This window comes from Desarmillaria tabescens (genome assembly GCF_030435595.1).
Source record: "Desarmillaria tabescens strain CCBAS 213 chromosome Unknown EV420scaffold_6, whole genome shotgun sequence".
NCBI lineage: Eukaryota > Fungi > Basidiomycota > Agaricomycetes > Agaricales > Physalacriaceae > Desarmillaria > Desarmillaria tabescens.
In genome coordinates this window covers 1177785-1200913 of record NW_026848305.1, presented here as the reverse complement: position 1 = coordinate 1200913, position 23129 = coordinate 1177785, and the positions used below count along the sequence as shown (strand labels likewise).

At 48.2% G+C, this 23129-nt stretch overlaps 10 protein-coding genes across 10 annotated transcripts; 5 read left to right on the top strand and 5 right to left on the bottom strand.

Annotated features, from left to right (window-relative positions):
* Positions 1–153: 153 nt before the first annotated feature.
* Positions 154–2936, bottom strand: EV420DRAFT_1638204 (Cullin; the record flags this gene model as incomplete). Its single annotated transcript, XM_060476809.1, has 9 exons — positions 154–394; positions 453–582; positions 640–1101; positions 1145–1331; positions 1388–2263; positions 2317–2484; positions 2540–2619; positions 2670–2757; positions 2808–2936. The coding sequence occupies 9 exons, from the start codon at positions 2934–2936 to the stop codon at positions 154–156; spliced, it is 2361 nt and encodes a 786-aa protein (XP_060335779.1).
* A 248-nt stretch (positions 2937–3184) lies between these two features.
* Positions 3185–3917, bottom strand: EV420DRAFT_1056782 (mitochondrial ribosomal protein subunit L20-domain-containing protein). Its single transcript, XM_060465558.1, has one exon. It carries the CDS (start codon positions 3854–3856, stop codon positions 3290–3292), a length of 567 nt encoding a protein of 188 aa, XP_060335778.1. The 5' UTR covers positions 3857–3917; the 3' UTR covers positions 3185–3289.
* On the top strand, positions 3539–5134 carry EV420DRAFT_1056128 (ubiquinone/menaquinone biosynthesis methyltransferase UbiE). Its single transcript, XM_060465556.1, has 3 exons — positions 3539–4457; positions 4509–4719; positions 4772–5134. The coding sequence occupies exons 1-3, from the start codon at positions 3998–4000 to the stop codon at positions 5001–5003; spliced, it is 903 nt and encodes a 300-aa protein (XP_060335777.1). The 5' UTR covers positions 3539–3997; the 3' UTR covers positions 5004–5134.
* Positions 5135–5573: 439 nt separating this feature from the next.
* EV420DRAFT_1517416 (uncharacterized protein) lies at positions 5574–7414 on the top strand. Its single transcript, XM_060472009.1, has 9 exons — positions 5574–5726; positions 5786–5995; positions 6049–6077; positions 6128–6251; positions 6303–6630; positions 6681–6730; positions 6778–7007; positions 7068–7183; positions 7232–7414. Exons 2-9 carry the CDS (start codon positions 5982–5984, stop codon positions 7328–7330), a joined length of 990 nt encoding a protein of 329 aa, XP_060335776.1. The 5' UTR covers positions 5574–5726; positions 5786–5981; the 3' UTR covers positions 7331–7414.
* On the bottom strand, positions 7415–9495 carry EV420DRAFT_1517412 (uncharacterized protein). Its single transcript, XM_060472008.1, has 2 exons — positions 8438–9495; positions 7415–8378 (listed from the first exon to the last, which is right to left on the bottom strand). Exons 1-2 carry the CDS (start codon positions 9150–9152, stop codon positions 7570–7572), a joined length of 1524 nt encoding a protein of 507 aa, XP_060335775.1. The 5' UTR covers positions 9153–9495; the 3' UTR covers positions 7415–7569.
* A 633-nt stretch (positions 9496–10128) lies between these two features.
* EV420DRAFT_1056675 (uncharacterized protein) lies at positions 10129–12099 on the bottom strand. Its single transcript, XM_060465557.1, has 4 exons — positions 11329–12099; positions 11161–11272; positions 10306–11107; positions 10129–10250 (listed from the first exon to the last, which is right to left on the bottom strand). Exons 1-3 carry the CDS (start codon positions 11966–11968, stop codon positions 10318–10320), a joined length of 1542 nt encoding a protein of 513 aa, XP_060335774.1. The 5' UTR covers positions 11969–12099; the 3' UTR covers positions 10129–10250; positions 10306–10317.
* Positions 12100–12351: 252 nt separating this feature from the next.
* EV420DRAFT_1618432 (branched-chain alpha-keto acid dehydrogenase E1-alpha subunit) lies at positions 12352–14190 on the top strand (the record flags this gene model as incomplete). Its single annotated transcript, XM_060475339.1, has 9 exons — positions 12352–12576; positions 12636–12661; positions 12710–12788; positions 12909–12964; positions 13033–13195; positions 13242–13395; positions 13446–13707; positions 13756–14023; positions 14074–14190. 9 exons carry the CDS (start codon positions 12352–12354, stop codon positions 14188–14190), a joined length of 1350 nt encoding a protein of 449 aa, XP_060335773.1.
* Positions 14191–14204: 14 nt separating this feature from the next.
* Positions 14205–15554, bottom strand: EV420DRAFT_1055662 (Zinc/iron permease). Its single transcript, XM_060465555.1, has 5 exons — positions 15419–15554; positions 15287–15362; positions 14808–15241; positions 14564–14748; positions 14205–14508 (listed from the first exon to the last, which is right to left on the bottom strand). The coding sequence occupies exons 1-5, from the start codon at positions 15501–15503 to the stop codon at positions 14347–14349; spliced, it is 942 nt and encodes a 313-aa protein (XP_060335772.1). The 5' UTR covers positions 15504–15554; the 3' UTR covers positions 14205–14346.
* Positions 15555–15673: 119 nt separating this feature from the next.
* Positions 15674–20493, top strand: EV420DRAFT_1517394 (P-loop containing nucleoside triphosphate hydrolase protein). Its single transcript, XM_060472007.1, has 22 exons — positions 15674–16002; positions 16052–16154; positions 16263–16368; positions 16416–16645; positions 16698–16747; positions 16794–17114; positions 17173–17316; positions 17363–17925; positions 17977–18073; positions 18128–18180; positions 18235–18339; positions 18398–18490; positions 18548–18662; positions 18719–18838; positions 18896–19051; positions 19118–19249; positions 19302–19417; positions 19470–19572; positions 19624–19782; positions 19831–19972; positions 20024–20079; positions 20133–20493. The coding sequence occupies exons 1-22, from the start codon at positions 15706–15708 to the stop codon at positions 20274–20276; spliced, it is 3405 nt and encodes a 1134-aa protein (XP_060335771.1). The 5' UTR covers positions 15674–15705; the 3' UTR covers positions 20277–20493.
* Positions 20494–20760: 267 nt separating this feature from the next.
* EV420DRAFT_1638195 (mitochondrial K+-H+ exchange-related-domain-containing protein) lies at positions 20761–21904 on the top strand (the record flags this gene model as incomplete). The annotated part of the gene is made up of 5 exons (XM_060476808.1): positions 20761–21015; positions 21072–21227; positions 21280–21430; positions 21483–21542; positions 21606–21904. 5 exons carry the CDS (start codon positions 20761–20763, stop codon positions 21902–21904), a joined length of 921 nt encoding a protein of 306 aa, XP_060335770.1.
* Positions 21905–23129: the final 1225 nt, after the last annotated feature.

Below are 23129 nucleotides of genomic sequence, written 5' to 3'. Positions count from 1 at the left end.
GGACCAGATTGTGGAGATGTGTTATAAATAGTACTACGATGAATGATGATTGGACAGTATGCTACAAATATGGCTGTTGAACACACAAGACAGGAACAAGACAGAGACGGGAACAACTACAGCAGAAATTGATATGAAAAAGAATAGCGGAGATCACGCAACGTAGGCAAAAGTGTCCCGAGTCCCATCTACCCGCTCGATGTACTCTTTCTCGAGCAGTGTATCAATAGCCTTTGCGAATGATCGGTCAGTATAGAAGGGATCCAAGATGGAAAGGAGACCGCCCGAACCTTCTTGATGTCCGGAATCTTCGGTGCAAAACGCTGAGAAATTTGCGAAATGACCTCCTGTATAAGCTGTTGATTTTTCATTCGACTTCCTGGCCTTCATGATCCTGGAAGCAAGGAAGATTATAAGAAGCGGAAAGTAGATTTACGCAGTAGAGGACGCACCGAACGATTGTAGCTTGTATGACATACTTCCGATCTTCATCGACATTTTTCAGGACCTCAGTTGTTTCTGCCCTGACTTCGGCTTTAATCGGTTGATTCAGGTTCACCCGGATTTTTTTCGACTTGAAGCCTGCAAAACCAAACAGTCAGTCACAATAAGACGAATTCGTTTTTTATACGGTCGCACCAGGGTTGAGGTCATACTGCTCGGTCTCTTCGTTGATGAGAATCTTCGCCTTTACAAGGATGGCCAAGACTTGAGTCATGAGCTCCTTAGGAATTGAAGTCGCAGTGACGAGTTCAGAGAGAGAAAGTGTGTCGTGGTTGTTATACTGTACCAAGACACCCATCTGGAACGAGCTGGTCATCAATATGTATCTCTGGTTGAGATAGTTAGTCCGAAGTTCGTTCTTCGAGTAATTCCATAGCCAAGTCAACTTCCGCCCCGAATGTTTCGTTTGGTAGTACTTTTGGAACCGGTCAAACGTCGGGTAGATTTCCCTCGGGACCGTAAATTCGTGTGAAGGCGGATTCAAAGGCCAGAAGTTCGTACCGAGGACCATGACGCTGAATGTGACGTCTAAGTCGTCATGGTTTTGTTGCATGCGCTCTTTGAACTGATCTGTTAGATCTTTACTCAAGCTCATGTCTAATGCGCGATATGAGTACTGAATTGCGTCGATGATGTCAACACTTGCCTGTAAACATCCGTTGCAACTTGTTCGTGTATTCGAATCCACAGGCCTCTTTGAGCTTGGAGATCATACTAGCTTCGGCCTCGTCAGATGCTGACACGCTGTGAATCAGACGTTTCGACAGCTTGGTAGAGTAGAATTGTTGGAATACATCTTTATCCTCGAGGTATTTGAAGAGGATCATCTAATGAAAGATTAAGTGCCCCGGAAAAACATATAGCTGGCACGGAAAAAGCGCACCACACGGTTCAATGCCCCTTCCAAATCCTGTTCCTCCGCCATCTTATTGTTTTTTCGAAGTAGCAGATCCGTGTGTTTCGCCAGCAATTCTGGTGATTTATTACTCGAGGTCCCAGTCGCAGCATTCCGATTGACGAAGTCTCTACATGCCTTGTCAAGACTAGCGACGAATCCGGCTTCCCCTCTGAAACTACGCGTCACGATCGCCGAGTTTTTCGCGTGAACTTCCAAAAGCGCGTCGACATATGCTTTCGGGTCCAGCGCCTCAGGCGTCGTACCATCCTCTCCTACAAGTCGTGAAACAGCGTCAAGGCCGGCCTTCTTGACGTGTTCTTCGAACCTCTTCCGTAGTGGTTCCAGACCCTCGTTTATGCGGGATAAAAGCGCGTACATGCGTTGGAGGTCTTCGTCTCTATCAAAATCGAGAAGACTCTGAAAGCTTTCCCACATGAGTTCGGAGTGTGATTTGATGAGGACTTCTTCGCATTTGGATATGAGGGTCTTACGTGTTTCAGTGTGTAGGTATCGCTCGACGCGATCTTCCTCCTCTCGTAGACGCTCTTCGGCCTTCTTGAGATAGTCCGGTACACTGTTCTCTGCCAAATATGCCTCCGATTCCTTCTTGTAATACATTTCTGTGGCCGCGAGGAAGGGAGCTTCGAAATGATCTTTATAGACGTCGAGACATGGTTTGTTTGGATCCATATCATCCAGTCCAAGGGATACAAATGAATCGACGACCTTCTTTACAAGACCCTGGTCAATAGTTTCTCCATTCCGTTGTTGTTCAACCAGGTGTAGTAAAGCATTGGCCAGTGTGGCATTCTTCTGTTGTATCGGAACGAAAAGATTGTTTTTCCATTGGACCAAAGCCAGCTGTATATACATGTTAATGAAATAATACGGAAGTAAAAACAGATATGACGCACAGTATACACCGGGTACACTGTCTTTCTCCCTTCGTCTCTTTCCCGTTTGACCCAATGTCGATTGAGGTATGTGAACAGGCGGTTGATGTAGTTCGCTCCTGTTGTGTATCGCTGCCATTCAGCGGCATAATACCTGAGCAGATCGTCCTCTTGCAGACCCTCGGCTTTCTAAATCAAAGCTATCAACGATCGACGCGACCATGAAGCAATGCAAGCAACGAACGTCCCGAAGGGCTTTAAGGTGCACCACGAAATATCGGATAAGGTTATTGTACAAGTCCGAACCCATGAGATTTGCCCCCGCTACGCAGAGGATTCAGAACGGCTCGATTAGCTGGAAAAGGCATTCTCACTCCTGGTAGCCGCGCCAAGACCCATACCTTCCGGCCCTGTTTTTGGCGACGTGCAGTAGTTATATGCGACCGTGTATAGCGACATATACTGCACGCCTAGCTATCAATTGACGAAATCGAGTCAAGATCTGAGCTGACCTTTGAGTACGAAACGCCGGTCTGCAATTTGGTCATGATGTGGTCAACGCCTTCTTCCAGGAAGGCCCAGGTCGTTGTTAAGTCTGCGTTGGCGGGAGGAATGGGTGGGTTGGGGTTAGGGAATGCCATGGTCGTAAATTGAGTTGGACGTCCACCGGAAGGACTTGTGTGGCGGTTTGGCCACCACAGTACAAGCGCAAATAGGGCATCCTCAGTGACATGTAGTCACAATATTTGCAATATCTGTCACACAAGCACTGAAGGAGAAGCATTCAAATATTGACGAAGTCAAACGCAATGTTCCTAAAGTAATAGAAGTGAAGTGCTGCGACATGGTCGTCATGATTGCACCATTATCTCTATCCCTCCCCCTTGCCAGCTCCGTATCCAGCGTCAGTATACCATGAGATAGTAGCTATCCCTACAGTCCACGATTCATTAATGGGTTGCATACGCAGAAAAGAAAGACCAGCAGACCAGTATCACCACAACTCGCGTCTCTTTGCCCGGATAGCTTTGACCAATGTGTGTCTTTCGCTCCACTTCTCTCTCTCTAGTTGGTGACCGGCCTCCCGTTTCTTCAGCAAAGATTTGCGTTTTGAGCTCTTAAGAGCAGCAACAAGGCCGACAAAGGTTTGGGAGCAGCCAAACATCTTCGCAAGAGTTCCCCGACTATATTTTTCAGGGTTTCCTCTCCTGAGCTTCTTGATTTTTTCTATAACGGCCTCAGAGACACGTTCCGGCTGGGGTTTCTCATTTGGACGGGATAGTGGAGGTAGAGCTGTTTCTGTCGGCTTGGCTCTAGGTCGCAGGAGAGGCGAAGCCGGATTTGTTGCCAACGAGAACGGTGAAGGTGACGTAGGTGGAGGACGATGGATGAAAGTGAGTTCTTCGTCAGGAAGGGTGGTCACGGCGGCATTGGGATTGTTGACCAAAGGATCTGCAGCGCGATATGGCGGTCTTTCCGACGTCCCTGGTTTAGGTCGTGGATACCTGGTAGCATAGGAACGCGTGAAAGACAGCGCGCGCACACAAAGCTGCCGTTGCATGTCGTGAACGTCGTTTGTAACGATGAGCTCAGGTTCGGACCTTGAAAACTCGTGCCGGGCCGGGAGTTTGGCTGACTAAGCGAGACCCAGACGCGTTCGACGCTCACCGTGAACGTCAAGCTTGTTTGTTTATTTCTCGTTATGCTGCGTGTGTCTCGCTGTGCGCGGCAAATACTCCGCCCGTCGTGTCTATTTGGTGCCGGAGCTAGATATGTTAGCTCTGAATCGTCTTCTTCCTCTCAGTCACCGCCCAAAACCGCTTCGTTTGGTTTCCGAACGGTCCCTGAGGAACGCAAAGAGTCGCTCGTCAAGGAGGTTTTCGACTCTGTTGCCTCTTCATACGACCTTATGAATGACGCCAGCTCTCTTGGTGTCCATCGCCTCTGGAAAGATGATTTTGTGTCGAGACTTCGGCCTGGAAGGAAGGGCCCTCTGAAATGCATTGACGTTGCCGGCGGAACAGGCGACATTGCGCTCCGAATTCTTGACTACGCCAGGGAGAAGCACTACGATAGAGAAACAACGGTGGAGGTTGTGGATATCAATGGGGAGATGCTGAAGGAAGGCTTCAAGCGTTTCAAGCAGACAATGTATCATAACAGTGCGTGATTTTTTTGGAAATTTTTGGGACACTTTGCTAATATGCCTGTAGCCCCGCAGGTATCATTCCATGAAGCAAATGCCCAGGAACTCCCTCCCTCCCAGTTTCCTGATAATCATTATGACCTTTACACCATCGCATTTGGTATTCGGAACTGCACGTCCATTCCGGCCGTTCTCCAGGAGGCCCACCGCGTATTGAAGCCAGGCGGAACATTCGCGTGTCTCGAATTCAGTAAAGTCAACAATCCTGTTCTTAGCGCGTAAGATGAAACCTGCTAAAAACCTGAAACGAACTAATACGATCACCAATAGGTTGTACGAACAATACTCGTTTTCTATCATTCCTCTATTGGGGACCATTCTTGCTGGAGACCGAAATTCGTACCAGTATCTGGTGGAGTCTATCCGACGATTTCCCCCACAGCCAGAGTTCGCGGACATGATTAGAGAGGCTGGTTTCAAGACCGGTGAAAATGTGGATGGAGGTGCATGGACAGATTTGTGGGGTGGTATTGCTTGTATACATACCGGAGTCAAAATTTAACGCGTCGAATAACTGTCGACGCGAATATCTTCCTCTGAAAACGTACTCAACAAGTCACAACTCATTTCATCTGCGTCCACGCTTCGAACATGCCGCCCCTGCCAAGCCTTGTCAGGTTCTTCCGCAAAATAGCCACCAAAGACTAATAGAGCTGTGAGTATCATTTACGTTCGGTCGCGGCATTGCCATTTTTGCTGTCGGGTTGCCGTCACCATTTAAGCAACGGAACAGGCCTTGAGGCTGGCTGGGCCATCACCGAACAATGTCAGAACCAGTCCACCGTCGACAACGAACCAGCAACGGACGCATCGTCGACGAGGAGCATGCATTATCCGAACGACGAAATTCCTCATCCTCCAGCAGCTCAAGCTCTTCATCGTCCTCGTCTTCCAGCTCAAACTCCAGTTTGTCCGACATCTATGGAATGCGAAAGATTCACCTGTTTCCCCGCAGAGAGAGTCTTGTGCGCTTCAAAGACCGTTTCTTGAGGAAAGGAAAGAGGAAAATTGGAGTAGTGGAAAGCCTTAAAGCCATTGCGTTATCGTCATGTGCGTCACAATCATGCAAGCCCTGAACGTCTCTTGACCTTGTTCTTCCTCGCAGGGGTTAACCTTTTCATTGTCTTTATTCCTTTGGCATGGGTTGCTCACTTTGGAAATACGCATGACGAACACGAAAGTGGGGATGCACAGCGTGTATGGCCGTATGGAGTGACGTTCACTTGTGAGTGGCAGTCAACAGATTCGCTCAGTGCTCGATCACCTAACATACAATCTCTACAGTCTGCTTTCTTGCCATTGTACCACTAGAAAGACTATTTGAATATGGAGGAGAACAGATGTCTTTCTACTGCGGAACGGACCTGGGGGATTTAATTACCATCTCTCTGAACAAGTACGTGCTACTACGGTTGGTTGGTCTCTTCAGTTGACCGCATACCTCTACAGCGCAGTAGAAGCTACCTTGGCCATTTTACTTATGACAAAATGCGAGTGAGTATTATTGAACTCATCTATCCGGTAGAACGATCTGAAAGTGAATTCAGGCTGAAACTCCTTCAGTCGACTATCATTGGTGGACTCCTTCCTTGCATTGCATTTCCCATGAGGCTTATATCCATATAGGTGTCGTCGTTCTCCACCTTCTCCTGATACCTGGCACTTCTTTCGTCGCGGGCGGGGCGCGTGTATTGGAGCAAGACCTCCATCCTCACCTCACGCAGCTCAATCATACACTACTAGCTATCGGGTTAGTCTAAATTCCTCTCAACACCCACTGAAACGTGTTGACACGAAACAGGGTGCTGTCACTTCTTCTTCCCACAGCATTCTTTGCGTCAATTGAGGGCGTGAACTCTGCAAACGTCGTCAATGATGAAACGCGCCATGCATTCCTTCAAATGAGCCGCGGACTGGCGATTATCCTTCTCCTTGTGTACATTTGCTCTCGGATATTCTTGCACAATCCTCCTGGGGTCAACAATGCCATGAGGTTGCATCCCAACGCCCCCAAGGAGATGGAACAACATGAGCAAGAATTAGCGGAGGCAGAACCTGAGGTCAGCCAATGGGTCTGTATCATCATGCTGATTATCACAATTGGTTTGATGGCTGCCACTGCGGAATGGGTACGCTGAAAACATTTACGTACCACGGTCTTTCGCTTATCTGCCTGCAGCTCGTTGATAGTATTGAGTTTGTGAGAGAGGAATCGAATATTGAACAAGAGTGAGCCACCTACGACTATGTATGTTCTACACTGACAATACAATTAGATGGTTCGGCCTTGTTCTCCTTCCGATTGTATCCTTCTCTGCAGATGGCGCTGTCGCGATAATGTTCTTTGTCCGATACCTTTTCCGTCACTATTTTGGAAAGCCTGTACCTCCGACCACAGTAGCCAAAGCCCGGGCCATCGATCTGTCCATACAGTTTATTCTATTCTGGATGCCGTTCATCGTCCTTCTTGCATGGTGGACGGGCAGACCCTTCTCCCTTCTGTTCGGTGCGTTTTGTCCTTGCTGAGATGCACCCTTATTCTGATGACTAAAATAACTGTGCAAAGATACATTTGAGGTCGCATTGACGATCGCAGCATGTTTCTTGGTGAACTATGTGACAGCAGATGCCAAGACAAACTGGGCTGAGGGATTCGCAATGGTGTCGTTTTATGCGATGATAGTGAGTTCTAGTCTGACTCCCTATGACTGGTCTGATCCTTGTCTGCAGGCATTGGTATCATGGTTTTACACCGGACAGCCTGAAATTCGCGAGTTACTGGCTTGCACAAGCGTGGCGGAGGCTGTTGCCGGTGGCGGCGTCGAATGATGAAACAGCATGCACCCTACTTCACACACCATCTAATGCTAAGTATATCATCCACGACTATATGATTCGAATTTTCATCTGAGGAAATCCATGTTATCACCTGAAATCTAAGCTAACGAAGTCCACAACAAACAAAGTAGTAAATGAGTTCTAGCGTATGACTAGTTCCACGTCGATTAATCATTATTAAAGAGAAAGTCAACAAGCAGACGTACAGTTTTTGCTCCAGAATTAGACAACTACCCTTCTTTCCCCTTCGAAGGCAATTTGACAGTCAATTTGATTGATTGATTTGATTCTTCAGATACTCCCTCTTGGGTCTTCGGAGGAATCAAGGCGCACGACACCCCCTCATTACCACCGTCCTCTAAAGGCGGGGCCGGCGATGGTGGTCGACTCGCCCGGTGTACGATAGAACCAACAGCATACTTGACGGTATGTAAGAACCCCTGCTGGACGCGTACATCTGTGACCTTGCTGCCGGTTTCGACACCGTTCCGGACGATGAATCTTCCAGGCAGACACCATGGTCGTATATGATGATGAGTTCGTCGAGTGCACCATCGCATATCCCTAGTTACGACGGAGTTGTATGCATCGAAGAATACCACACAGCCATAACACGGTGGCGCAGAAGTGCCGACATAAGGATATGGTGTTAGGTCATTGTTTTGATTATGATGATGTAGAAGTAGAATTGACTCTGGGCAGTGTCCCTGTGAAGATGCGGCGTCATCGTAACTCATTAAGGTGTCCAGGAGCTTGGGAATGGTCTCCTTCAACCGATTTTCCACCTCGCCTTTCTCTGTCTCCTTGTTCGTATGTACATTGTCATAGGCACTGCAAAGACATCTTAATAAGGTCTCTCGGCTATGGCGCGTGGGACCTATGAAGGGTGGTGGTTCGACAATGATTACTCGGAGTTTCTTTTTAAAAATGGAGCATGTTCGAGGTGCGGCAGCGATGTCGAAGAGGACATCAATACGCAGTTGAAGTTCCATCAACGTGTTTATATATTGTGTGAAGCTGAATGGCTGCTTATTCTTTCCTTAACGTAGAGCGAGTAAACAGTCAGCAAATATCCGAGTATTCGGCGAGGCGACGTACTTTCATTCTGGTTGTGGTATGTCTCTGACTCTTCAAAACCAGCAGCCAAAAATATTTTAAACGAGGAAGGAGAGGTGATGGTGTACAGGGACGTCATGAGCTTGGCAACCAACAGCCAGGTTTCGTCAGGTAGCACTTTGTCTATCCTGTACAGCTCGCGAAGCATGATAATGATCTCCTGGACCACCTCCAAGAAATCAAGGTACTCCTTCTTCGGTGGTGGATCCATTGTACGAGCGTGCTTGACGACTGCAAGGAAATCAGCATGAAATGTGCTGACACGGTGATAGATCCTCCTAAAGCAGCGTCCATACACTATCTGGCCGAGCTTCAGCAGAAGCGCGAGCCTTGCTGACAATTCCTTGACCTGCGGGACACTCGCGAGAGTATCCCAAATAGAGCGGATATATTTCTCCAGTGCCTCCGGGGTAGAATTTCCATCCGTTGAGTTTGTAGCCACCCAGACGTAGACCGAATCTGGATGGTGTGAATAGGACACGGCTACAGACTGTCCATAGGGCTTGTCAACGCACATACACGCGACTGCGTCTAACGCCGCCTTGGAGAACAGCTCGGACCTTTCCTCAGAAACGCGATGCCCAACTACCGCATTCCGACGGACGGATTGCTGGAGAATATCGTGGAGATCAGGTCGGGCGATACTGGAAGACAAAGCAGAAAGGATTGACATAGAGTCTTGTGGTGAAATCTCCATGAAGGCAAGGAAATGGTAGGATAGAAACTCAAAGTATTCTTTACTGGATTCGACGCCTTGAAACTTGTACGTCAAGAAGAGGATAAGCGAGCCTGGCACCTTGTGGGGACCCAACACGCGTCTTCCCCGCTGTGAAAAGTAGTGAACAATGTGACAGTGTGAAAGAAAGGAAAACCATCAAAAATGGACAAAATGCGGAATCATCCATGGGTCGAATGAACGCAAATCTAAGACTTCGATTGCGCTTTCAAATTTTTACTTCCCCGCGTCCCTGCCGTTCTGTTGTTAAGGAGATTTTCTCGGTAAATGCCGCCGTGTTAATCATTGATCGCCGAGATGGGAGACTCTTTTCAGAGCATCCATGTCACCGCCAGTCGTCTTGGTCTGGGTCGACAATTGAAAGAGTGTTATACTCAGAGCGTACGTGGAGAAGTAAAACCAAGATTTTGTCTCATTTTCCCCTTCTTCTTCAGATTTTCGACCAAACAAAGAGCCGAAATCAATCCGAAGTTTGAATCGTCATCATGGGCCGAAGCGCAAAAGTCGCTAAACGTGTGGTAAGTAGACCTGCAGTGTCTATAGCGCAGCATTCGCCAACTTCTTCCATCTCGAAGCCGAAGAAACTGAAAACCTCCGCACCGGTCACTGGTTCTTCGGCGAACAACACGTCTCAAGCGCAACAGGTTCAAACTGCTAAAAAAAGAGCTAGCCTGAAAAGCAAAGCAGCGAATAAGGGGGGAAGCAATGAGTCGCTGCTTGGAGGTGCAGATTATGTATCATTAATGATGGGGGGACGAAAGAAAGCGCGCCAGGAGGCTCAGAAGCTACCCAAGGATAGCTAGGTACCGGAGGATAGGCACACTTCGTATACTATCCACCATCTGTGCAATTTGCATGAGTGGGGATGATTGACAAATAGATACTACGGTGACGTTTTGTGGGTTGCTTAATAAATAACGGTCACTTCGGAGAGGCCCTAGTTCGGATGAACAAAAAGTACATGATAGTTGTTAATGAAATAAAAAAGGTGGCTTTAATGATTGGCTAATGACCCATGAGAATGAAAGTTGCTACTCGGACACCTGGTCCAAATACGCCCTGTCGATGCATCACATATATACTCGCACTATAGTAAAGTAGGAATTTGACACACCTGGCAGAACCGTCATTTAGCCAACCCAGCAATATTTCCCCAGCTTGAAACGGTATCCCGATTATAAGTTAATGGAATAACCGGTGATCTACTGTCGTCGCTCGAGGGTAGTTGTTGAATTGGAGCTCTGTTTCGAGGAGATGAAGGGAGGCCAACAACGACTTGCGGAAGGGGTTGGATCACAGAGTTGGAGGAAGCATGCGAGACATGAGCGGAGACGGTAGAGCTTCGAGTACTCTCAGATGCAAAGGGTGGGATAGCAGCAGATGCAGGATTTCCCGATGTTTCTGGTTGCAAGTAAGACGGCACGCGCAAGAAGCGAGGATTTCCGAGGTTGCCAAATGATGACTCCGATCGCGCTCCTGAGCTGGCAGGTTGGGCATTATTTTGGGTTGCAACCATATTCAGCATTCCCTCGATATCCAGAGGGTTCATACTTGTGGACCTGCTCATGGGAGCGAATCTGTCAGACGCACGTCTTGTCTGACCGGGACTGACAATGTCCCATGACTGACCACTGCCACGGGAAAAACTGGAAACAGACGGAGAATAATTGGCAAGGGCGTAAGGAGGGTCCACCACAACCCCGTCTGAGTACTGGAGTTCGGGGGGTCGAAAATGAGAGTAATCTTCTTTCTCTGTGTGATCAAATGAACGTCGTTTGTAGGGGACATCTGGAACGAAGGGGATGCGATTCAATCGCTGCTTGCGGTGCCGCCTCTCACGAATGATAAAGATGATGATGAGAATTGATATCAGAACCACCAATCCTGACCCTACGCCAACACCGATAGCGACATTCCTTTGGAAGTCATTAGAATAGAACAAAAAAGTTCCAGCCTGAAGTCCGTTTACCTCGGAACTGCCGACTGGGTAGTCGCACCGTTGTCTTGATTGTTGGTCCCATTGTTGCCATTTGCATCATTATTAGATAGGCAGGTTTTTGACGTGGTCGCGTCGCCAGAAACTAGAAAGCCCAAGGTTAGATCGGGCGATTGAGGCGAGGATAAGTCCGAAACCTGCCTGTTATCAAAGACGAAGTGCTCTGTTGATGGGGTCCACTGTCAAACAACAGTACAACATCGTTTTGACGTGAAAAATTCATGTTGTAAATGGCCGTTCCAGAGGCCGCATCGTCGTCTACCTGCGGCAGCAAAAACGATGGGCCTCTTGGCTTCAATAGACGGACAGACGGGGCCTCTGTCGTATTGTAGTGTACGGTAAAATTACCGCATTGTTCTGCAGGAGGATCAAAGGTGAACAATTTCTTCCCATCAGGATCGGGAGGAAGGCAGGTCGTGTTGTCTGAATCTAGGATCTTGAACAAGTCGGATACCTTGGCGCTGTTATCTCCGTCCTGATCGTCGAGAGAAGCAATAAATGTTGTGCCAGCTTTCAGCGGGAAAAAGGTGATATAGACCCCGGAGGAGTTTATTGCCGCATTGGGTATGGGTATAGCGACAGGTGGTGCATTGAGGGGAAAGAGAGTGAGATTAACAGGGATAGAATCGGCCGGAATGTCGCTCCCCAGGAAAGAGATGGAGACGGGAGCGCACTGGGTAATGCTTTCATTATCGAACTTGAATTTAAATGATTTTGCGAGGACGACCTGCGATCCCAAGGCCGCTACGCCTAGCAGAAAAGCAAAGGTGACGACCAGCATGGAAGAAGATAAAGAGAGACCTAGTTCATGGGGACCGGCCGCCCGAATCGTGGACTAGCCACAGAGATACAAGGGTAGGGGTGGTGAGAAACGAACAGAGAAATGATTCCGCCAGCTGGTTACAGTTTAGGTACGGTAACACATGACACGCATCGCAACCACTTCGGCAAACATCAGAAAGTGCCTGGAGCGATGCTACAACTTTCATCAATATTAATTCCTGATACCATGGTTGGTGGACGCAGCTGAGGTGGAAGAGTTGGTTACGACGCAAGTATAGTAGGAAATTCCAAGGAAAACTTGCTAGCTACCCCTGATCCGGCACCACCGGACCGAGTTTGATGACGAATGCGGGGAACCAAACTTGGCGGGGAAAGAGTGCTATGTTCCGGTCGGTCACCACAGGAAGGCTTTCCGTGCTCAAGCAGTCTAATTTTCGTCCTTTACGAAGCTATAGCCAACCGAGGGAGCGCTTGCCTCATTCTCAGTCACCAATTGTTTCTCGACCCGAGTTCTTCAACACTGTAACGTCCAATGGACAGCAAATTCCGACCTATCGTGTCCTGGACAGTGCTGGCAAGCTTCTGGATGCAACCTCTAATATAGAGGTATGATTATTCTACATTTACTAGTAAATATGTTGTGGAATCTGTGTTTTGTCGCCTAGATTGATGAGCAGCTTGCACGAAGACTGTAAGTGCACCACGCTGCTCCTTGCATCATCAACCGAGGCTTCAGCAGTTACGAAAACATGCAACTACTACCGGCTCTTGACAACATCCTGTATAATGTGCAACGGCAGGGAAAGATATCATTCTATGTTGGTGGCATACATTGCTTATGACAAGCTCATTGCGGATCTGATGCATCTCTTCCAGATGACTACGGTCAGTTTATAGATCTGTGTATCACACTTGGCGTCGCGTTTATTTTGAACTAGTATGGCGAGGAAGCTACGATAACTGGTGCGGCGGCTGGTCTAGCTATGAATGATGAGTAAGTCTCCCTATCACAAGCGCGCTTATACTTGTGTTCTGATGCCCCTTCTTAGAGTTCTTGGTCAGCCAAGCACATTCGGCTACTGTTCTGCACGTTGACTTCCAGACTATAGGGCAGTATCGCGAAATGGGTGTCTTGTTATGGCGTAATTTCGGGATTCGACAAGTCTTTGCACAGTGTTTCGGGAATCATGAAGACATGTCGGGAAAAGGCAGGCAAATGCCGGTTGTGAGTACAAGACAGAAGTCTCATGCCAGCGCTCATCTATTTGTAGCATTTCGGATCTCCCGAGCATCACTTTCATACTATTTCCTCGCCCCTTGCTACACAAATTCCACAAGCAGCAGGCGTCGCGTATGCTCTCCGTCGTATGCGATCTGGCACAGTCGCCGCTTGCTTCTTTGGTGAAGGAGCCGCATCTGAGGGTGGTAAGTTGTAACTATATACGTAGCTTCTTGGTCTGCTAACTCTTGCACAGATTTTCATGCGGGACTTATGCTAGCATCCACGATCCCCTCTCCGGTTATATTCATTGTCCGGAACAATGGATTTGCTATCAGTACTCCCAGCACGGAACAGTACAACGGCGATGGTATTGCCAGTCGAGGACCGGGATATGGCATCGACACCATCCGTGTGGATGGCAACGACGTGCTTGCCGTGATGACCGCTGTAAAGGAAGCTAGACAGCGCTGTGTGGAGCAAGGGCGTCCCGCCTTAGTTGAGGCGATGACTTACAGGTAAGTCCTAGAGCCAAGGCTGTTGATTGACCATCAAATAGTTTCCAGAGTAGGACATCACTCGACTTCGGACGACTCATTCGCATATCGGGCGAGATCTGAAGTCGAAGACCGTAAACGCATCGACAATCCCATCGTCAGGTTCCGACTCTTTATGGAATCTCAGGGATGGTGGGATGCTGAAGCAGAAGAAGCCCTGAAGACAAGGTTGAAAGCAGACGTCATGAAGGAATTCAAGAGGGCCGAGTCTACCAGTCTCTGTGAAGTCGGAGAATTGTTTACTGATGTCTACGGTGGTGAAATGCCATGGAATATTGTAAGATTTTATACCTGTGCAAACACCTCCTTTCTCTAATTGTTTGATAGAGAGAGCAGCGCGAGGAATTGGGGAGTTTGTTAAAGAAGTATAGCAAATCATGGGAGCCATGGCGAAATCAGCTAGCGAAGTATAAGAACGAAGGTCAGGATATAATGAAGGAGTGATAGTTGATGCAACTCGTATGGAAATTCGTAGAACCTGTAGCATTATTGTAGCCTTTATTCACATACCCACAGTATAGCAATCACGTCTTGAACACTTCTCGTCACGCCCTGGTATTCTGAGCACATGCACAACGAGAACCCCGAAATGCCCGCGACTTAATGGCCGTGGCCTAACAGAGAACTGAGAGTGAATGGCACCAAAATGCCAAATATTATAAGAATAACCCGCATGACCTTGTGGATTTCTGATGCATTCTCGGAACCGGAGCGACCTGACACTGGTTGAAGAACAGTGGCGACATATAAAAAAGTACCACCCTGAAGTAGATGAATTGTGAGCCTAGCAAGAGTCTAGAAACGGTGTGCAACGTACAGAAATGAGTAACGCAAGGCCTGTCCAGTCTGCGTGATCTCCGGCACCAAAGAAAGACAAGAACGCGTAAGTAGCAAATGTGGCCACCGGCGTTGTAGCGCTGAAAACGGCAAGGTGCTTCTTACACTCAGGGCGAGGAAGCGATGTGGCCAGTAGCGAAGTCGTCAAAGCCAAAGAGGTAGGCGCTAAAGTAAAGGTTAGATAAGCGATGTACCATGACACAAGACCAACGTCGAGGCGTCACCTTTGTGAACCATGATGGCAAGAAAAACGATGAACGAAAGACGGGAAGAATCGTCTCCATTGCTGGGAAACAGAGAGACGCCTAAAGCAAGCCCATCTGCTAGACTGTGAATTACTAGTCCAAATGTCAATGGATATGCCCGTGCTTTTGCCTCATTGGTAACAACACTTCGAGGATCGCCATCAACTTGGACATAGCCAGGCCGAGCAGGGACCTCTCGGGCCCCCAGGTCCCCTAGTTCAGCGTCGAATTCAACGCTTAAAGTTTCGTGATTATGTAGAGGTATAGCTGGAACGTCCGACGAAGAATGTGAATGTGGGGAGACGAATTGTTCCACTATGAGCATAGCAGTGAACCCAAAGAGTAATGAGAGGGCCACACGGGACGATAACAGCTCAGGATCAATCTGGGCCTTTACAAGAGCTTCTATTCCTCTGTAGACATCAATAAATGACTACATGGCGGAGAAGTAGACATACTCTGGTATGATCACTCCTAAAGCAGTTCCAAGAAGTAGGCCGGTCCCAATCAATGTAAGACGAAGCAAATGGCTCCCTATAATAAAGCGATGGTAACGTGAGGACAGATTGTTATTTGACAGACATACTTACTTGAAAATGTAAAGGATAACGGTAAAATTCCACACGCAAAGGATGATACCCCCAAGAGGGCCGTCATTACGAATAATGCAAGCATGGTTGCGACCACTGTCTGTTGACGGGCAGCGATGGTCGACGTGGATCTTTGGCTGCGGTATACTTCCCGGGCCGGAAGTCCGAGGCGTGTAACCTAGTCACGTGACTAATGTGGCGATATTTGCTGCTGTTGTCCGGGTCGCGTCGTCTCTCATCAAAGATTCTTGCCGCCACCACCATCTCTACTCTCTATTCTCCATCCAATGGCCAAACGACCTGTCACCATTGAGAGTGACAGTGAAGACTCTACTGGAGGCACTCCTGCCCCTAAGCGGGCCCGCACCAACGAGTACAACGAGACACATTCCTCCCAAACGCGTGAAAAGACGCGTCTCAATGGCACTAGCAAAGGAAAAGAAAGGGCGCAAAGAAATGACGACGACGAAGAATCCGGCGCTGAAGTTGATATGCAACAAACCGGCATCGATGATGAGCAATTTGAGGAAATACATCAAGAGCGGATTAGGGCTGCTGTGGAGTCCAAACGTAAAGTCGCTGGTGTATGTCCGCAGTTTTACATTCTATCTTTCCATTTAAGCATTTTTGTAGGGTATCGCTGAACATGGAATCATCGAAGCCATAGAGATGCACCAGTTCATGTGCCACAAGTATCTGACTTTCAGTTTCGGTCCACAGATCAACTTTATTATTGGTATGTCTAAGAAGCACGTATCCATTCGGTACTGAACTCGAGTCTTAGGTCACAATGGCAGTACGTGTGCCTATTTTTCGTTGGACTCCTCCATCTGAATTTTTTTAGGTGGGAAGAGCGCCGTTCTTTCGGCCATAACAGTTGCGCTTGGCGGTAAAGCTAATTCCACGGGCCGGGGAAGTGGTTTGAAAGCTTTTATCCGGGAAGGCCAACCGTGAGTTCCTTGTTTTATACATGCCAGACGGTCTTGACATTGTCCAGCGCCTCCGAAGTGACAATTCAGATAAAAAATCAAGGTGAAGAAGCGTATAAGCCTAAGGAGTACGGGAAATCTATTGTCATTACTCGGAAGTTTACAAAGGAAGGCAATTCTTCCTGGAAGATCAAAAGTAGAGATGGTAAAGTCATCAGCACGAAGAAGGAAGAGCTTGCGGCCATTTGCGATCATATGAACATTCAGGTTGACAATCCCATGAATGTCCTGACACAAGGTCTGACTTTCCGATGACCTTGACTTGTTCTTTTTTTGACAGTTGTGTCCAGATGCCGCTCGGCAGTTCTTGAGTGCTTCCCATCCCACTGACAAGTACAAGGTATGTTCCCACGAGTCATATAAGCTATTTTACTGACACCAGGTAGTTCTTCCTTCGCGGCACTCAACTCTCCCGGTTGTCGGATGAATACACCACGTGCCTTGAAAACATCGAGCATACATCAAAGGTCCTTAGCTCGAAGAAAGAAGTGCTTCCAGATTTGCGTGCAGCCTGCAAAGAGGCTATGGCCCGATTCCAAGAGGCTACCAAAGCTCGTGATCAACAAAAGAAGGTCGTTGAGCTCAAGAAGGAGTTAGCTTGGTCTTTTGTTCACGACAAAGAGGCTGAGATGACGAAAGCTGTTGAGCACGCGGCCAAGATGGGTCGCAGGATCCCCAAAATTGAAGGCAATCTGAAAGAAGCTCGAGTACGTAGTCGTTATGTTTGACCCGTGATTTGACACTGATCACTTTTCTCTCGTCAAGGCCAGATTCGAGGTTGAAACGGACGCTGTCGCTCGCTGTGACGAGGAATTCCATGCGTTGGGCAATATGAATCATCTCGCAGATCAAAAGAAAGAATTGTCGGAGAACATGCGGAACAACAAAAGTCTTCTTAACGAGTTAGCAGTAAGTCCATTGTAAAGACTCCAGACCTGTGTGCTCACTTTCGTAGAGTGAGCGAAGGCAGATGGACACCACCTTCAAGGCAGCCAAGGAGTCAATCGCTCTTATCCAAAAGCAGATCGATGACGAAGCTCGTAGGATGGAAGCAGACACGCAGAGCAAACGAGAAGAATCTAGCCGTCAGTTAGAGGATGCGCGTATATCTCTTCAGGAAGCTGAGGCTGCTTTGCCGGCTTTGACTCAAGCCAAAGATGAGATTGACGCTGAGAACCGGACAACCAGGGATCAGGGTGAAAGAGCAAGCGACGACGTCAAGAAATTGCGAGATGACATCATGCGCTGCGACAACATGGTCCGCAATTGCGAAATGCAAGAAAAGAACCAGTACGCTGCATATGGTCGAGATATTCCCCAAGTACTTGATAGGATCAAACGAGCGAGATGGGTCGGCGATCAGCCTGTTGGCCCTCTAGGGGTGCATGTCAAGGTTCGGGACCCGGAGTCGTGGGCAGACTTGTTACGCAGACAGCTTGGTGGAATGTTAACAGCTTTCGCGGTTACTGATGCGCAGGACCTCAAGCCGCTCAAGCGAATTCTTGTCGAGTCGGGGAAGTCAGTGCATTCATTCCTTCGATCACACTGTTTCTAATATTCTGTGTGTAGCGGTCATCTGCTTATCTTCGTAGCTCCGAGGGACATATTCGATTACAGCGCTGGAGAACCACCGGCACACATGCTTACTGTGCTTCGTGCGCTTGATGTATGCAACGTCTCTTTTTAGCGCTTCGTTTCGCTGAGAGAAATATTAACACAGATTTCTGATCCATACGTGCTTCGTATCATGATTAACCAAAGGGGTATTGAGCGGTATGCTTTCTTTTTGTCTCGCCATGCGATCGCTGAGATGTCAATGATTTGTAGTATGTTTTTGGCGAAGACTCGTCGCGAAGGCGAACAGGTACTACGGGAAGTGAACGGTGGCGGCCAGGCATGGACCGCAGATGGTTATCTCCTCAAACGCTACCCGTATGCAACATCTGTATCTCTTGTTTGATCGTGACGAGATTCTTATTAACTTTTATAGGGAAGGCGGTGAATCGACTTCTCCACTGCCGAAACAAAGGAACGACGCCACCAACTTGTTGTTGAGTGGTCGAAATTCTGCTGCACAGAAAGAGTCAGCACTCTGATGCAGAATCTCATACAAGTTAACTAACGTCTTCATCCGAAATAGGCACTACACACGCGAAAAGAAACGATACGAGGACGAGATCAAGGTCCTTACTCAGCGCGTCAATGACTTGAAGCAGAAATATATGACGGGCAAACGCGCATATGATGCTAAGCTGGTGAGCTATAGTCTCTTTATGCATGTACTGATATGACTGACCTTACTCCTCCGCAGAGAGAAGAGATGCAAGCCCGCCAGGCTATATCAATTGCCAAAGATAGGCTACGCCAGCTGAAGGAAGCAGCGCAGGAGGATATGCCTGCTAACATTGCTGGTTTAGAGGCTTCAAAGAAGGTGCATTTATCGTGGCCTCTAGCTTTGATGATGATGATGTCTGACGACGTCCTGTAGGAATCTGAAGAGGAGAAGGAGAACCTCGAAGCACAATTCAAGGATCACTTTGCTCGCAAAGCTGAGATTGATGAAGAGCAGAAGGGCCTGCTGGAACAGTTGAACGCCGTGAAGAAGAACATGGAAGAGTTCGAGGCGAGGCAGAAAGCGGTTCAGGTAGGAATCCGTGCACGCTCCGACATTGACTAGTCAGATACTCACGGAATCATGTTTAGAGCCAAGGTTGAGAAGGCTGCCGAGAAACGGTTGGAAGCGCAGAACAGCATCAAGCATTATGAGGCTAAGCTTACGGAAGAGCAGGCCAAGGTCAATGAGGCCAACGAGGCAGCCAAAGTTCTAGAAGAAGAATTTGAGGTAAGCTCACATCAATACAATGGGGTAATCGCTTTAATTCAAATTTCCCCAGGCTTGGACTGCGAAGGCAACTGACTATTGCGAACGTGTCGAGACTACTCGTCGGTCAGACGAAATTCAGAAGAACCTGGATTCCGTTCAGCAAGCCTTAAAGCAGAGAGAGAAGAGGTTAGTTTCTGTATGACTAGACCTTGCGGCAGCTTCTCATTCACTACTGCAGGCACGGTGCAACGGTCGACGAAATGACAGTAGAGGTCAACAAGACAAGGGCAAATCTCGAAGCCGCGGAGAGTCAATTGAAGCAAATGGTCTCCTTGAACAAGGTGATGAGCACGTGCTGTATCCAAGTTTCATCACTGATCAATAATTTCCAGAGATTGAAAGCTTCTCTAGTCGCCCGTTTGAACAGATGGCAGGAGTTCCGCCTGCACATCGCTTGTCGGTGCAAGTTGATATTCCAATACAACCTCTCTCATCGAGGCTACTTCGGGAAGGTCTTGTTTGACCATGATAAGGGAACGTTGCAGCTCAAGGTATGCCAATAACGCTGTCCCCAATGCAGCGGGCTCACCCTCTTCTAGGTTCAGACGGACGATGTTGCGGCCACACAAGGTTCCAGGGACAAGGATCCACGTTCTCTGAGCGGCGGTGAAAAGTCATTTTCTACCATTTGTCTTCTCTTGTCGTTGTGGGAGGCTATAGGATGCCCACTCCGTTGCCTTGGTTTGTATTTCGTTCCTATGGTGTCATGCCTGTTGCTCACTGATCTCTTAGACGAGTTTGATGTGTTTATGGACGCTGTCAATCGTCGGATCTCTATGAAGATGATGGCAAGTTCTTCACTTATTTTTCTTCTAAGTGCCGCCGCTGACGAGCCTTCCAGATTGAAACCGCAAATCAGTCGGACAAGAAGCAGTACATTCTGATCACGCCGCAGGACATGACGAGTATTACAGTGGGTCATACTGTGCGCGTCCATCGTATGACGGATCCAGAGAGAAATCAAGGAACGCTGGCGTTCAGCTAAGTAGAAAGACCTGCATATATGTAGGACGGTTAAATAACGTCATCCGTTAAACGCTTAATGCTTCCTGTTGGATACCGATAAATTCTGCTACACATATTATCGTATAGCAATTGTATCAATACCTTACTGTCTGTTATTTTACTATCCCATACTATCCATCCAGAATCATCAACCGAAAGTCCAGCTAGGCGACGTGAGATGCATACGGACTTCCATTTCGTCCATGGAGAGCGAGGACATGGTATGCAAGCTTGGTATTGATGGTATCCTCCGAAAATTTCGGAATTCCTGGTTCACTTTCGACTATTCCGACATGTGAAATACCGCGTACGCGTAGAGCGGCATGTCGTGCCGTCCGTACAGCTTCGTCACATCCGTCATTGTTAGCGCGCCCAACTTTTTTTTTTCTTTCTCTTTCTCCTACTCCCGTGCACGGACTGCGGTACAATCATTCTACAAGCAACCCTGTTTGTTTCTCTCCAAAATGGGCAAGGGCGATATGTTGCGTATCATCTCAATGCCTCTTCGCCGACCGCCTCCCTCTATAACCCCAATTGCACTACGACCGCGACCGCATATCATGACCTATTACCAGTTTCAGCTCAATCCGCCACGGCCGCAGGAGTCGAGCGTTGGGCGGTCTGGATGGATGCCGGAAGGGGGACTTTTACTTTGGGCCCAAAACAAGGCTGCCGACACTTGGGCGGGTTTCGGGAAGGCAAAGGAGGGAAGCTGGAAGGTGCTTGCTACCGGCTTAACTCCCTGCCTACGTCCCTTACATTGACATCTCAATAGCTGAAAATTTTCCAGTACGGCGAGCGCGTCGTGGACAGGATAGACTTTGAAGAACTAGCATTGAAGGGCGTCGACCCGTCCATAGGACCGACTGTATTGCATCCCGATTTTTCGGGCAAAGTGGGAAAGCAAGAGTCGTCCCTAGTCAAGGTGCAGGTCCATCGCTTTCCTGTCTCCTAACAACTGTTTCCTCAGCCAAACTGTCCAGATACCCCTACTGTATCCCCCGTCAATAATCTCCGGAGAAGCTTCTCTCGCTCATCTGTTGGATCTTCTCGAGCACCGGGAACCACGGCATAGAAAAGGATTCTGGATCTGGATGATTGCTGCACCGTTTACCGCACCGTTCATGATCATCCGTGCGTCGCTCCAAACTCTGGATTGCTCTGAAACTTACACGGTCCCCGTTAGCCGTCATACCTAATCTCCCGTTTTTCTTCTGTGTATGGCGATCGTGGTCGCATTACAGAGGTGCGTACCTCCTGGTGTTCTATCTTTCATGCGGTCTAATATATTTTTTGTATTGTGATGCAGCGTACCGGGCTTCCCAGTACCTGAAAGTTCTCCTTGGCAATGGAACCATAGTACCTCAGTCCAGCAAGATTCTTGACCAAATATATCACGACTATCTCCCCAAAGCTCTGCCATCACCCCCGAACACAGGATCGTCGGATCCAAAAAAATCACCATCAAAGTCCCCAATTCCTGAAGAACAACTGCTCTTATCTCGAGAAGCAATTCCCAAAATCATATCCTCATTCAATCTTAGATCAAGCGCGGCTGCAGATATGTATAGGGCTGTCGAACAAGCAAGAGTGCGGGTTAAAACATAGTAAAGAACGATGGTGGGGAGTCAGAACGTTCGATGGAACCGTTCAACTTATATGCCAGGGCGTTGTCGTTAGGTCCCTGGTGCTCCGTGGAATATCAACGGGGAGAGCACGCATCTCAGAAACTGTTCCTATACGACCTCTCCAAAGATTATGTTTACTGTGGGAGTTCGTCAGGCGAAGGAGGTCCTTCCGCGATACCCAGGATGAGAGAAGATCCGGGCTGACACTGGCAATGTTATTTGGGGACCGTCTAGTGCTATCTACCCACACTTAATTGAAAGCCACTTCCCCATCGTGATTTTGGACTTCGACGGACATGGTCTGGTCAAGTACGAGCCTGAGGGTACTTCTATCAACACATCGGAGCTGCATTCTTTATCGCAGTCTGGTTTCACCCGTGTCGACTTGGGTAGCACCGTTGTTTTCTGAGATAAGCTTGCAGTAACATCGGAAAGCTGGATAAACTAATGAGCTCCTGACTTGAAGATAAAAGCAGTCAGTCTAGAGCCAGCTTTCGGAGCGACTTTACACCGTCTGATGACTCCTGCCACTAAGCACCTACTTTCTACCGTGCTTCACAAACACCGAATCGGAGTGGCATTCTTTCCATCCTTCTAGTTATCGGACGTTCAAGAGTTGCGCCAGCTGCTGTGAATACTACGGAATTTTTTTGCCCCAGTGGAATACTACTTCGATATCGATATCCTCGCAGACCTCACATGAACCATAGTATGCGACTCGATACGGCGTCCAAATTCCCGCTGACTCCCAAGCGCAGCGGCATTTGTGCCTACGTCTTCCGATATTTCTCTCCTTGCGGTGTTATGGTTGGTTTTTTTTTTTTCAGCCGCGATGAAAGTAAAACAAGTTGAACAAGTTGGAAGAGGACCGCATCAGCGTCCCCGTTCAGTCCGATCTGGCTCCGAGCGATCTCGGCCCGGCGTCAGTCTGATTTTGTTCCTGACCAAACTTGAACCGAGTCCACGTCGCTAATCGTCGTCGCGCATTCTCTTGGCGAAACGACAGCAAGAAATCGAGAGAAACCGCAAACCAAGGAACGTTTGTACTCGATTCAACAGATTCTAGGCACCAAACTTGATGCACAAACTTGTTTCAATGCGTTCCGTTTCCTTGTGCCTTCGACCGCCCATGCTAACGAGCTTTTACAAACATCTTCTGATTGGCGTTCTATGATAACCTATACGGGACAACCGAAATTGCGCTG